The sequence below is a fragment of the Acanthochromis polyacanthus genome, chromosome 9, assembly GCF_021347895.1.
Source record: "Acanthochromis polyacanthus isolate Apoly-LR-REF ecotype Palm Island chromosome 9, KAUST_Apoly_ChrSc, whole genome shotgun sequence".
NCBI classification, from domain to species: Eukaryota; Metazoa; Chordata; class Actinopteri; family Pomacentridae; genus Acanthochromis; species Acanthochromis polyacanthus.
This window is the reverse complement of record NC_067121.1, coordinates 29,076,555-29,091,881: the sequence shown is the minus strand read 5'-3', so window position 1 is coordinate 29,091,881 and position 15,327 is coordinate 29,076,555. Positions and strand designations below refer to the sequence as shown.

The window sequence follows — 15,327 nt, the reverse complement described above, 5'->3', positions numbered from 1 at the left end:
TATAACTTAAATGTAGTAAATGTCACTATAGACTATTATTGATCAGTGTTGTGTTCATCATGTTATGTTTGGCATATTTTACATTCCATTTTGTTCTGTTTTAACCATGCTATTTCTACATGTTGGCAGGTACAATAGATGGAAGTTATTGTCACAAACCAACTCATTTAAATTATTTTTGTTAATCAGTGAGCTTGTCCCTATCAAAATTAAACTAACAAAAACACTCATCCATCTTCCATTTGTAGATGTGTCAAGGTGGATGCTGGCTAAGCAGATGACAACTCCTTCTGTCAAATTCATTCATTCATTCACCGGGAGTTCATACAGCATGGAGGCCTCTTTTAAATGGAGCCAATAAGAAAATAAAAATTACATTTTAGTGATATCCAGTCATTTTTTTAAATTAATAAGTGATTGTTTCCATAATAAATAATTATGGAATTTGTAAAGGAATGATCATAATGAACATAAAAATATTATGTTTTTTTTTATTTTTAATAAAAAATGTATGCAAGATATATAGTCCATTGCCTTTATTTATCCATTTTCTATTTTTTATTTATTTTATTTGTATTTATCTTTTTTATTCTATTTTGTACTTAGTTTTATATTATTTGGCATTTGTTGTGATTAGCAAAGAAACATTTCTTTACTGTACACATGACAATAAACTTTGAACCTTTATTTTTTTTAAATTACAGAGCACACTTTGAATAATCCCATCAAGATTCACCCTGATTGCATTTTAAACCTAAACGTTTTGAATAGAGAATACTTTTGAAGCCATAATACTGATAAACTGTCCCCTTTCTGCTCACTCATGTCTCCTTGTCTCCTCTCCTCGCTCCCTTCAGGTAGTAACGGAGGAGAGAAGACAAACGGGACGCCGCCGCGCTCGAAGCTCCCTCTATCTGTCTCTCTCTTATCGCCAGCGTTTGTCATTTTCACATCATTATCCAGCCCCCGGTGCTCATTTTCAACTGGAATAGCAACAGTTTGTGGGATATTGTCGCGACGGCAGGGAAAACCTCGGAGAAGAAGCCGCCAGCATGAGTGTCGAGGCGTACGGGCCGAGCTCGCAGACTCTAACGTTCCTGGACACCGAGGAAGCCGAGCTGTTGGGAGCGGACACCCAGGGCTCCGAGTACGACTTCACCGATTTTACCCTGCCGAGCCAGACCCAGACCCAAGGCCAAACCCAGAGTCAGCTGGACAGCCAGGTTCGTGGGGTCACTGGAGCCGTTTTGGTGCCCGAATATGCATCCTACTGTGTTGGCAAAATGTGAATTAGCTAACGTTAGCTAACAACATCGGTTAGCTCGATGACGCCTTGCGTCTGTTACCACGCTTTTATCCCGCTAATTGGCTAGCACGCTAGCTAACAGGAGCACAGTTAGCATGCCGACTGAGCTAGCATGTCAGGACTTATACTGCCTTATGAACCCGGAGTGTCAGACATCACCGGTGTTGTAAACGCCCTTATTTATGCTCAGCAGCAGCTACATGTAATAAATACACACTGTGTCCACTGACAACAACAATCATACAGGTTACTGGGTACAGTTAGTTTGAGACAATCATTGTGGAACTGCTGTCAACTAACCGTCAATTGATAGACAGAAAGCTACAGTAGGTTGCAAGTGAATTGTTGCCTCTCATATAGCTTTATTTAAATACTTGGCTGTCCATTAATGGTTTTGCAACGCATAAAGTGGACAGTAAGCTTCACTTCCTATCTGTAATTGTATACATGTGTCTTCTCAGGTTAATGGCCCTGACGGTGTGCTGCAGAATGGAGATGATCCTGTGGTAAAAGCCAGTCAGCTGCTGGCAGAGTTGAACTTCGAGGAGGATGAGGAGGACACATACTATACCAAGGACCTCCCTGTGCATGCCTGCAGGTGAAGGCCTGACTGTATATGACTAACCCTGTCACTGGAAGGGAGAAGCTGTCATATGTCAGGATTTGATGTCACTCGGGAAATGGGCTGTATTTCTACTGCGTGTTGTGTCTGTGTGTGGATGGGCTCTGTTCAAACTTCATTTGCAATATAACTGGTGCAGTGGGGTTTGTTGTTCATGCACTGCTGCTGTCGACAGCTGTAAAACCACCATGAGTTGTTTTGTTACATCATTACTAAAGCATGGGTTTTACAGCACCAGAGATCCTGCTGTATAATTTGAAACGAATCAGCCTGATCACAAGTTATTCGCCTGTTTTCTTGTGCTGTGCTCTTTTGTATTAGACTTAATCTGATCTGCATTCCAAACAGTAATGTTTTGTATTTCTTCTTCTTCTAGTTATTGTGGGATTCATGATCCAGCCTGCGTTGTCTACTGCAACACCAGCAAGAAGTGGTTTTGCAATGGCCGTGGAAACACATCTGGCAGGTGAGATGCATTGACTTACCATCTTGTTATTGACTCTGCCAAGTGGTGTGCTTATCTGAATGAACCGGCAGGGTAATATTTCATAAGTAGAATATAATTTAAGCAGGAGCACAATGCACAGTGGCTGTAATAATGAGCTTCTATTGCTTTTAGAAACCTTTATTATAAGTGGAGAGTTAGTGTTTGGTTATGGAGTTACAGCCGTAATTTAAAAGGATGGTGTTTACTGGCTTTTAAGGGCCTCTTTAGTTGATATTAAGGTTCTCAAGTGTGAAGCAAGTTTGGACTTGTCTTTGAGATTTTAACTTACAGTGCTGTGATGTTTCCTCAATAGAAAACTGATTCTTTTGAATAGCCTTAACCCAGAGAGAAATGGCGAGAAAGGCCAATGCTGCAGAAGGTTCTATGTATTTAGGTGTTTCAGTAAACACACATTTGGCAAAATACAGAGTGCTATCAACAGTTGTGTTCATCTGTATTTGTGTAGGCCTCGTTTTGAGAAGACAGGTTTCATAATGTCTCCTCATCTCAGAGATATTGCTCGCTGAACTCTTTTACGGACATGTTTTGCATAAAATAGAGCTAAATAACATTGTCAGGACATGATGTGACATGTCAAAATATATCAGTAGGTTAAAATGCACTCTGAATAGTAAAAGTAATGCACTTGTGTAGGACTTTTCTATCTTAGCGGTTCTCGAGCACTGCACAGATTACACTAACGCAAGGAGTGTAATCTTTTTCATTTCTGCCAGCTGGTGCCTTAATTATTATTCTCTTCACTTTCAGCCACATTGTGAACCACCTGGTGAGGGCGAAGTCCAAGGAGGTGACCCTACATAAAGACGGCCCTCTGGGGGAAACGGTTTTGGAGTGCTACAACTGTGGCTGTCGCAATGTCTTCCTGTTGGGATTCATCCCCGCCAAAGCTGACTCGGTTGTGGTGTTACTGTGCAGGTAAGGGCACTTTTCTACAGCTGATCAAGCACTTTGAACTCCCCGACGATGGGGTCGGTCAAAAAGAAGACAGCAGTTCCAAACTACAAGTGACATTTTTGTGTTTTGGTTGTAACACAGGCAGCCATGTGCTAGCCAGAGTAGCCTCAAGGACATCAACTGGGACAGCTCACAGTGGCAGCCTCTCATCCAGGACCGCTGCTTCCTCTCCTGGCTGGTCAAAATCCCCTCGGAGCAGGAGCAGCTCCGGGCTCGTCAGATCACCGCCCAGCAGATTAACAAATTGGAGGAGCTCTGGAAGGTACTGTCAGCCCAGCTGTCCTATGTAAATAACCTAAACACACAAAATTTGAATTTAAGTGTGAGTATGGCTTATCTTTATGTTTAACCAGATATACTGATAAGTTGGGCAGGATGCAAATAATATAACTGTAGTTGTTTGCACTGCACGTTTTACTTCCGTGTTTCTATCTTTTGTAATTTTCTTTTTTTATACAAAACGTGTGTGACGGAGTAGTAGTTACTACTACTACTCAGCGACACAAAAGGCGAAATGTACCCCACAAAGCGACAAATTTCTCTGTAGAAGCCACATTTTTAGATGAATCAGAAGGACATGTCTTATATTTATACAGTCCTCAAATGACAGATGTTAGAACACACACTGTTTTATTTACTACAGAGGCGTTAATTTTAACCCTGAACAGATGAGATGTTAATTTCTCTCTACGAAACACAGCAATAACAAACCATCAGATGCTGAAATCATACCAGAGAAAAGATAAGTTCTGTTTCAAGAAAAAATTTTCAACTGAGTCATGTTGGTTTTTACAAAACCTGACTTTTAGAATTGAGATAGATTATTGTGTTTATGTGTACCTGAATGTTGCTTTGATTACTTGTTGGAATGTGCACATTTTCAGGACGTTGATTAAATGAATACTCATCTGTAACAAAAACCTGTTTCCATTTTCAATACATTTTTTTAATGTGTCACTTTACCACCAGGGGATTTCATGTTTTTTTTTTTTTTTCTTGGTAGGAAAATCCCACTGCAACCCTGGAGGACCTGGAGAAACCCGGAGTAGATGAGGAGCCTCAACATGTCCTGCTTCGCTATGAGGATGCCTACCAATACCAGAACATCTTCGGTCCTCTTGTGAAGCTGGAGGCTGACTATGATAAGAAACTCAAAGAGTCGCAGGTAAACAAAAAAATGATGAAATGTATTGCTTATGTGTGTTATTTTTACATAATTCGGGAGTTAAATGATGAGTTGGTTGTCAAGATAGTTAATGTTTCATTTTATACAGAATTAATAATCAGTCAATAAGGCATTTGGTGCAGTTGTAGTCGAATTTATTGTATTTTCTAATGGTGGACATAAAGGTTTTTCTTTCCTCTTCCACTCCAAAACTTAGCAAATTGCAACATTGAGCCTTTCATTTCTGCTTTTTGTCACCCAAAAACTGCATATGGATGGATGTGATTCCCATTCCTTTTTAAATGTCAACCTGCTGTTGTTGCTTCTCAACAGACACAAGACAACATCACCGTCAGATGGGACTTGGGCCTGAATAAGAAGAGGATTGCTTATTTCACCCTTCCCAAGACGGATTCAGGTATTTATGTGTGATTTTACTTCATGTTCAACATTTTGTCTAAAAATTATGATTAGTATCCAAGCACATCTTATTGCAGTTACATCGCCATTTAACATGTTAATATGTGGTTTTAAAGTAAGACAGTACATCATTTCATTACATTTTTTAACAGTAGTTTGTTATTCCTTTGTAAGAAAAAATGTGCTTTTCTGTGTGTTGAAGTATTTGTTTTGGACTTGTCTGTTTTTCTTCCAGATATGCGACTGATGCAAGGAGATGAAATCTGCTTGAGATACAAAGGAGACCTGGCACCTCCATGGAAAGGCATTGGACATGTCATCAAAGTCCCTGACAGTATCCTTCTGATTGTTAATAGACAAACTGTACCTAAAGAGAACACCGCTGAACCACGTAACCTTTAATTTGCACATTTATCACTCTTAGTGAAGTGACATGTGGATCCTTAGTAACCTCTAGTGGCAGCCGTGGAAAACTACAACAATATAAGCAAACTTGCATCTTCCTCCACAGTGTCTGGTGGGATTTGGAAGCTATTTCTATATTTAGAGTTTGCTTATGCAGGTCCACATGTTAATTGTTAGTTAGTGTGAAGTGAAAACTGACTCATGTGAGCTGTTTGAGTCAGCACTAAAAGCTAGTTATGCATGCGTCACATTTAAAAATTATATTCGTCGTTATTGTCTATATAAAGATACAGAAACTTTATGTGGCTATTGGTGGATTGCTTGTAAAGAAACATAATGGATACGTCTTTATCTTTGAGCTTTTTACGGAGTTCAAATGATACTGTCATGTTCAGTATAGAGAGTTTGCTGCCTGTTTATGAAGCTTAAAAATAACACTGATTTAAAAGACTAATACTGGCATTGGTCATCAGTTATGAGCTCCCATTCATAACTACTGTTACTAACTACTGTGAAGCTACTGTTTAAAAAGGAAGATATTACAGATGAATTTATGCATATTAGACATACTGTCCTCACAGTTACATTTGTTTGTATAAGTACTGTATGTTTAAGGGTTGTGCTGTTTCCTTCACCTTCTGTCTCAGACTATGGTGATGAGATTGCCATAGAGCTAAGGAGCAGTGCCGGGGCTCCAGTGGAGATCCCTCACAATTTTCAGGTTGACTTTGTGTGGAAGTCCACTTCCTTTGACAGGTATTCATATTCATTTATTATGTGATCAGTGGAAGCAAGCCTTGAAACACATGCTTCTGTATCAGAGCAAGCTTTATTAAGAAATTACATTTTGTGTCTCTTTTTTGTATCTCCATTGTCTAGGATGCAAAGTGCCCTGAAGACATTTGCTGTGGATGAGACTTCAGTGTCAGGATACATCTACCACAAACTGCTGGGACATGAGGTTGAAGATGTAGTAATTAAGTGCCAGCTGCCCAAGCGCTTCACTGCTCAGGGCCTGCCTGACCTCAACCACTCCCAGGTGAGCTGGAGAGAAGACACATGAAATCATAACTGAAAAAATGTTTACTGAACTAACAATTATTGTGTAATGCAGGTGTATGCTGTGAAGACTGTGCTGCAACGGCCCCTCAGTCTGATCCAGGGTCCTCCTGGCACAGGGAAGACGGTCACCTCTGCCACCATCGTGTACCATCTGGCCAGACAGGGCAACGGGTAAGAAGCTCTGTCATGCTGCGTTTGCTTTTCATGTGTAGGCTGGCTCTGTGATAATAATGGCTATTGCTGTTTGGTTCATTTACTCATTTAACTCAACTTTCAACCTTTGGGATATTTTTGTTTTTATGATTTTCATTCTGATTGAAATATCTCAGTCAGCCAATAGTATTCTTAAGGAAGTGTTTGGCTATGGTTTATGGTCCCTAAGATGGTATTCTACCTTTTGTCCCTCCAGGCCAGTGCTGGTTTGTGCTCCCAGTAACATTGCCGTTGACCAGTTGACGGAGAAGATCCACCAGACTGGGCTCAAGGTGGTAAGACTGTGTGCTAAGAGCAGAGAGGCCATAGACTCACCGGTGTCCTTCCTGGCTCTGCACAACCAAACCCGTAACATGGACAGGTAATGCATAACTGTGAGGAATTTGTGTGGCTAACTTGTGCTTGCTTCTTTCAAAAGAATTATTGCTGATTTGGCAGTAATGCTAAGAAATAAATACCAACAAAAATATATGGCTTTACGCCGTGGTCTAGAAAAATGTTTTTGAAAACAGAATAGTTATTTCTGATAACAATAACTTTAATAGGACCATGTTGCTAAACAGCAAAATTACCACCAACTCCTGAGAGAACAGCATTGGCTTGAATATGTGTTAACATTGCGTGGCAACAAACAGAAATGCAGGAAGCATAAATACAGTCATTGTGTTCTAAAATGATCCCAGATCTGTTTTTAGAATAACTTGTTACAAACTCAAGTCTGTGCTCGCAAACACAGCCCTGATCTCACACTGTGATGAATCGGTTCCTACCTGCAGCATGCCAGAGCTTCAAAAGCTCCAACAGCTGAAGGATGAAACTGGAGAGCTGTCCTCCTCAGATGAGAAGCGCTACAGAGCTCTGAGACGCACCGCTGAGAGGGAGCTGCTTATGGTATGACGAAGAAACTTGCTGAAAAACTTACTGAAATACTTCCTGTTTGTGACAGAAGTAGGCATTATGAGTTATTGTCAAGTTTGCATGCTAAGAACTAAAAAGTATGTTTGTGTTTGTGATGGTTTTATAAAAACCTGCAGGTAAAGCACTGTAGAAATCAATTCTTTGGTATAAAGACACTCAACTTTATCTTGTCTTTCTTTTGCAGAATGCTGATGTGATCTGCTGTACCTGCGTTGGTGCTGGAGATCCTCGTCTGGCCAAGATGCAGTTCAGGTCCATCCTGATTGATGAGAGCACTCAGGCCACAGAACCAGAGTGCATGGTGCCTGTCGTCCTGGGGGCCAAGCAGGTAGGAGCCTCATGAGCAAATATACAAGTGGAGCATTGTTTGATATCAGCTACCTGCTTAGACTGCTGTCATTCTGCTGTTGTGAGGTCAGCGTTATCCACAAATTGTTTGTTTTGTGCTCCTGCGTTATCCTCTTAACTTTGTAATCTGTTTTTCTCATAGTTGATTCTGGTGGGTGATCACTGCCAGCTGGGACCTGTGGTCATGTGTAAGAAGGCAGCTAAAGCAGGACTGTCCCAGTCTCTGTTTGAGCGTCTCGTAGTTTTGGGGATCCGTCCAATCCGTCTACAGGTCCAGTACCGCATGCACCCGGCCCTCAGCGCCTTCCCCTCCAACATCTTCTATGAGGGCTCTCTGCAGAACGGAGTCACTGCTGGTGAGATGAAAATAAACTTTGAATTCTGATTTTCTTATCAGGTGTTTGGGTAACCTTTTTTTTCAGACTTGTTGAGGTTTCACTGTGCAACTGAATGCTCTTAAAGTGTGGGGTGGTAGCATGTTTTTTTTAATCACTAGTCAATAAATCCCTGCTGGCCTTTCAACTTGTTTTAGTTCAAGTGGTCTGAGAGGAAACTAGACGTCTGCATCTCTTCCTGCCTGTTTAGCTGATCAATACATTCAGAAAAGGTTCCATTACAAATGGCTCCCTCCCCCGTTCTGTTGTGCTTCTGCATCAAAAAAGAGTGATGTAAAGAATGGAAAATATTGGAAAGACAACGTAGTCTTTGGTACTGTAAATAAGACATGTTTGGAATTGTAATAATGTGCCTTTTCAATTCAAATAAAAAGAATTTTTTAAAAAAGGTTGCAAATTCATATTAGCAAACCTATCTTGTTATAACACATTTATTGTATCTGTGTTTAAACTTTATGTTATATTATTTCATATTACCAAATACACTGCACTGTCCACCACCTACACTAGTCCTGATTCATGTGTTTGCTCCTCCTGCAGCGGACCGTGTGAAAAAAGGCTTTGACTTCCAGTGGCCTCAGCCCGACAAGCCAATGTTCTTTTATGTCACCCAAGGCCAAGAGGAAATTGCGAGCTCTGGAACATCATATCTCAACAGGTTTCAACAGTTTTCTCAAACACTGATAGTGCATGTGGTCCAGTCACTTGAGGCATTTGATTTTGCTTTTGAACAAACTTGTGTTTTAAGAGATACCATGTTACTTTGAACAGTGTTTTGTTCAAATCTTTTTAGTGTCTGTGGTCAATTGGTGTTAAACGTAAGTAAAACGTTTCTTTCCTTTCTCCCACCCTTTACATGCTAATGCAGGACTGAGGCAGCCAATGTGGAGAAAATAACCACAAGACTGCTGAAGGCTGGAGCTAAACCCGACCAGATTGGCATCATCACCCCCTATGAAGGACAGAGGTCCTACCTGGTCCAGTACATGCAGTTCAGTGGCTCCCTCCACACCAAGCTCTACCAGGTAGAGTTACACATATTTTGATTACAGTTTATAAGTTTGCTAATTAACTAATTCAATACCTGGAATCCAGTCATTTTCCCTGTTTAGATTTTGAGAAGATTAGATTGATTTGGATAGACAAAACGATAATTTGTTCTGGACACAAGGCCAAATAAATTCTTGCACCAGTTTAATCTAGAAATAAAGAATCCCCTACCCCATTTTTTTTCTTCACACCTTGTGCAGGAGGTGGAAATAGCCAGTGTTGATGCCTTCCAAGGCAGAGAGAAAGACTTCATCATCCTGTCCTGTGTGAGGGCCAATGAGCATCAGGGCATCGGCTTCCTCAACGATCCCAGACGTCTGAACGTGGCGCTCACCAGAGCCAGGTAACAACAGCAGTTCAATGAGCAGAACACCTTGCTGCCTTTTGGACCCTAACATTTGTTTGACACCATTTCTGTTCTGACTATTTACTCTAGCTTTTAATCTGTACATCATGAATGATATTCTGCTTTGGTCCCATAGATATGGTGTAATCATTGTGGGAAATCCCAAAGCCCTGTCCAAACAGCCTCTGTGGAACCACCTCCTGAATTACTACAAGGAGCAGAAGGTTCTGGTCGAAGGGCCTCTAAACAACCTGAGGGAGAGTCTTATGCAATTCAGCAAACCCCGCAAGCTGGTCAACACCATCAACCCTGTGAGTTTAGCGTGTGTGTGTGTGCATACATGATGCTTATAGAATGCTGAAACGATTTTTTTAATGTAAATGGGTCATGTGTAATTATTTCCCGTGGGACATGAAAGATTTCAGACGCAATTTCAAATGCACTTGTATACGTAGGCCGAGGAATTAAAAGAAAACAGTGTAATCAATCAGTGCACGTGCAAGAATTAATGAGGAGTGTCCTAAAAACATAAAGTGCGTTGCTTGTTCTTTTGTTCTGCAGGGCGGTCGATTCATGAGCACAGCCATGTATGATGCCAGAGAGGCTCTGATTCCTGGATCTGTTTATGATCGCAGCAGCAACGGTGAGAAATTCTCCTCACAACAGCCACAGCTTTCACTTTAATGGAAAAGAGTCACATTTGTTTTATCAGTATAACCCATTTATAATAGTGAATATATGGGGTGTCTCAAAAAAATTGACCTTATTTGAGATATCCATATCAGAGCGACTACATGTTCAGGAGAAATGCTACTTAATAGGATGTATTTTGGACATAAAATGTTTTATTCTACAAATTTCAAATGAAAAATTCTGGGAGATGGTAATTTTATAATGTTCCAAAGTTATTACAAATGTTCATTGTGTGCGGCGCTTGTGATGCAGCAAACATCAAGTCAGTAGTGGAGTTCCTGCCACACTCTCTGCAGCATGTCGTCTGTAGCATTCTCCAGAGCCTCAGTGATTCTGTTCTTGAGTTCCTCTGCACATGTGAGGAGTGGTGGGATATAGACCAGTCCTTTCATGTAACCCTACAGAAAGAAATTGCACATTGTTGTGTCAGGTGAGCATGGGGGCCGTTTCCATAGCACGTTCTCTCCATCATTAGCACGTCCAATCCATCTTCCTAGCAGATTCTCGTTCAGACAAACAAATTTTATAGAAATTATTAAGTTATGAAATGATGTCAGCTTTTTGGGAAACCCTGTTTTTGGCTTTGCTAGTTTAGTACAAACAGGTTTAATGTGGGGAGAAATTCATGCTTCACCTGTCAGCCAAATGATTTAAAGTGTGCTTCCTTCTACAGGGCGTACGTCCAACATGTACTTCCAGACTCATGACCAGATTGGAATGATCGGCACAGGCCCCAGTCCCATGTCCTCCATGAACATCCCCATCCCCTTCAACCTTGTGATGCCCCCTATACCTCCACCTGGGTACCTGGGGCAGGTGAACGGTCCCACTGCAGGTAAGAAAGTCACAAAACTGTATGAGCCACGCTAACTGCATAGTTCTTTAAGACATTCTTCTTCTTAGGTGTCTTGCTTACTCGCATTGACGATCATGCCTTTCTACTTTTCTCTGTCATACGTTGCATGTAGTACAGTGTTGACCTTCGATGTGTTTGTCCAGTGCTTGTTGTCAATATGTCATTCTCTGGCGTCCTCTTGCTTTCTTCCCTTATCTATTTTGCAAGATTCTCTGTACTATTCCTCCTCATCACATCTTAGAAATAAAATTTTTCTCGATTTGATGGTCGCTATTAAGACCTACATGCTTTTAATTATGAAACACATGACTGAATTGTGACTTAATTTTCCTTCAGGTCGTGGTGGAGGTATGAAGGGCAAGTCGGGCAGCGGAGGAGGCGGCGGGACTCGAGGTGGCCGTCAAAGAAACCGTGGCACCATGGGAAACCACAGTGGTGGAGGAGACCGCGGCCAGCATGGAGGACACATGTCTGGCAGCCAGGCGAGCCAAGACCAGGGCTCCCAGCCATTCTCCCAGGGGCCTCTGACGCAGGGCTACATCAGCATGAGCCAACCATCACAAATGAGCCAGCCTGGGCTCTCCCAGCCTGAACTCTCCCAGGTTTGTGCATTTTATGAGTAGTAACTTTATGTAGAAAGCTGTTTGTAGTCTTTTTATTCATTACATCTAGAACTCTGCACTTACAGCGCTGTGCATAAGTTTTAAAGATAAAGTGAGGATGTGTAGTTTTATTAAATCAGTCCTCATTACACTTGTTCACGGTATCTTAAGGTATATGACAGGTAAGTTATCCAAACCATCTTGAGAACTGACTTAATGAAATTGGAATCAAGGCTCTGTGGTGCCAAACCATGAGCTGCAGGACTCCGTGTTCTCCTGTCAATAAAAATAGTTCTTTATGACTCTGGGTGCATTTTTGTGGTCATGGTTGTGCTTCAGAATGTATCTGGGAACAGTTCGGCATGTCCTTTGCGGTTTTATAAGATGAGCAAAAATCTCACCATGTCAAGTACATAAAACTTTTGCAGAGCACTGTGTATTCCAAGGGTGTGTCCAGGTTTCCTCTCGCTCCAAAAGCATCCACTGTTTTCCTGCTCGGAAAGAAATAAAGGAACAACTGTTGACTGGTCCGTTTCACTTTTTGTTTGTCCCATTATAGGACAGTTACCTAGGAGACGAGTTCAAGTCCCAGATCGATGTGGCTCTGTCCCAGGACTCCACCTACCAGGGGGAGCGGGCCTACCAACATGGTGGTGTGACTGGACTGTCCCAGTACTAGACTGTAAGAAATTCCACTTTGGGCTAAGCTGACTCACTAAAATGACAGTAATAGTTCAACATTATGGGAAAATATGCTTGTTTACTCGCATGCAAAGAGTTAGATGAGAAGATCGATTCCAGTCTCATGTCTGTCAAATAGGAAGTTGGAGCCAGCAGATGTTGTCATGTTTTCACTTAAGATTAAGCAAACGGCACTTAATGTGTTACATAATGAGCTTTAGACGTGCTGCTAACACACATTTTGTCACCCTTGCATGCTAGGATAAAACTGTCTGCTTGCTCCAGGTTCATATTTAACAGTAAGAGTGAGACATCCATTCATCATCACACTCAAATCAGTTTATTTCTTGACGTAATGATTGCATATTTTGGTGTTTGTCTTGCAGGTTGCTGGAAAGGAGCTAGGCCTGTGAGAAGCTTAGTTCATTGGTATTTTAATCTGGGTAATAACAAAAAAGAACAAACATGGATACCCGTTTTCCACTGCTACAACCGAGGCACCACTGTGTGAAAGTAACAGGAGAGAGACCGTGAGAAACCAACCAATCACAAGAGTGAGAGCAAAAATGGGAGTAGAGCTGGACAGGGAGAGAGCAAGACGGAGAGAGTGGGAGGCTGGTGGAGGAGAGGAGGCACTGGCGCTCACCCGCGAAGACGTGGCGAAGGAGAACGCTGTCGTCCTCGCAGCAGCGCAGGTGGAGAGGCGAGACCTTGGACAGGTCGAGGAGGGTGAAAGATCTGAACGATTCTGGAGGGAGGGGAAAGGGGGCGACTGTGTCATCTTGTTCCTCGCGTGTCCCTCGAAACCCCTCGCAGATCTCCAGGCAGTGTGGTTGGGAATCTTGCTCCAAAAGCTGAAAAAGATGGAGAAGAGGTGTCTCACAGCGAAAAGTCCTCCAAGCTAACTCAACAGGGACGTCTTCTGTGACTTGGAGTGAGGTGGAAAATAAAACGGAGACACAACTCTTGAAGCAGTTGACATGGCAACTTTTTTAAATTCAAAGCTTGAATCGAGTCTCTGCATTTGATCACATTTAAGCATCCACGAGAAATGTTTGGCATTTCAAGTGAACTCAAAAAGTGCTTGTGGGCGCTGTGCCTCAAAGAGTTTCAATGAAATTTGAGGATGACACAGTCACGGGTCATTTGCTTTTCTTTCTCAGCTTTGATTTTGGAAAGTTTTCTAAATAAAGGCTGTTTTCATTGAGGTTTTCGGTGATGTAAGCTAGTGTAGTCGGCCGTCTTTCATGGCAGGTCTTTCTCTAGGTGGTCTGCAAAGAACAAGTGGTGGAATTAGCTCTTTAAAAAATATAAAGGAAAAACATCTTTGTCTCCACATCTGAGCTCCAGAGATGTGCAGATAGTGAGACAATTTTGTTTTTTTGTTCTTCTATGTGTCTTTTTAGTCGTGCAAAAGGATGAGTGAAAGCACCATAACCAGCTTGTGACTGAATGAAGCCGTCGTTCTTTTCTGCTGACCCTGAAGCCACTAAAGCTCACAGATACGAATCATCTTGAGCGCATACATTTAGCTAAATGCATCTAATCAGCCAAAACCAGAGGGCAGGACTTCACTAAGACCCTTGCCTTGAAGTCATATGTCAAGAAAACATGCAGACAGGTTATAGATGTGCATTTTAAGCACCTGATGTCACAGTAAAGTGAGATGAGATTGAGTTTTCGTGTCTGTCGTCGAGTTGTCTTCATGACTACTCACTCATGAGAACTTTTAAGGCCCCAACACTTTGAAGAGAAACTTTAGCAGTTTCACCTTGTTGGACTTTGGTGAAAAGCATTTGAAATGGAAACAAAAATAGAATTTATGTATTGATTGTGAAATCTGGCATAGTTATCCTAAAATTAGGTACAAATGATAACCCTAGTGTAACAATTCTGTAGGTAGCACCTGAATCCAGAGAACGCCTCTTCTTTTTTCCTTTAGTTTGTGTTCTCTGTTGTCCTAAAGTCTTGATAGAAACTGTCAAAACTGTGCAATCATGTTGATGACAGCAGTTAGTTTGTTCCAACATTGGTGGACTTTGTGTTTCAGTACTCAGTGTTGTAAGTTTCATGCATTTCACACTAGTGAGCTTGCATTAATATATCTCACCAACCCGTGGTTTGCTTGTGATCCTGAAATACTTCTTAAAGCTATTTTAAATAAGTTCTAAATGTTTGTTTGAGCACCGGCTGGAAAGTGCTCAGACCTCCATAGAGAGAAAAAGCACCCACAAAGACGAGACATATTCGCTTATTTGTGTGTTTATAACCTTACATTATTACAAAGTAGATTCACATGATGTGAAATTGATATTAATACCATTTTCTGTGTGAGTTTTTTGCTGTCTAAATTTGTGTTGCATCCCACCTGCACCATGATCACAAAGTCTAACTGTTAAAGTTATTACACATTATCCTCTTAGTAAAATATTACTACTAAATAGGCAACCCTTCCCTTCCCTACACATCTAGGTGTTGCATGTCTTATGACTTTAAGGGTAACCGTTTCAGTTGGGTGTTTTCCTCTTCTGTATTTTTGCTCTGATAATCTCATTTGGCTTTATTGCTGTTTAAAAATGAATATGTCTGTGACGGCCACTTGGCTGGAACCATCTAGTTTTTATTATTTTCCGCCCACTAACTGATGTTGGTAGTTAGAAACTGTGCTCATACTCACGCATACAACAAAAATCTGCTGTTAATAATCTTGGAAAATTAAAGTTTGCTTCTTTTTGCGCCTCCAGCATGATTCAAGTGTTTTGATTCTCTTGTGGTCTGAAATA

At 41.3% G+C, this 15,327-nt stretch overlaps 1 protein-coding gene across 1 annotated transcript; it reads left to right on the top strand.

Annotated features, from left to right (window-relative positions):
- The first annotated feature begins 849 nt into the window (after positions 1-849).
- On the top strand, positions 850-15,287 carry LOC110950706 (regulator of nonsense transcripts 1). Its single transcript, XM_022193448.2, has 24 exons — positions 850-1,223; positions 1,768-1,904; positions 2,305-2,394; positions 3,184-3,351; positions 3,472-3,652; positions 4,394-4,555; positions 4,889-4,973; positions 5,211-5,309; positions 6,028-6,136; positions 6,260-6,419; positions 6,495-6,613; positions 6,852-7,016; positions 7,432-7,546; positions 7,758-7,901; positions 8,064-8,277; positions 8,857-8,974; positions 9,185-9,341; positions 9,567-9,709; positions 9,849-10,023; positions 10,274-10,355; positions 11,079-11,240; positions 11,598-11,863; positions 12,423-12,545; positions 12,931-15,287. Exons 1-23 carry the CDS (start codon positions 1,053-1,055, stop codon positions 12,540-12,542), a joined length of 3,342 nt encoding a protein of 1,113 aa, XP_022049140.1. The 5' UTR covers positions 850-1,052; the 3' UTR covers positions 12,543-12,545; positions 12,931-15,287.
- The last annotated feature ends 40 nt before the right edge of the window (positions 15,288-15,327 follow it).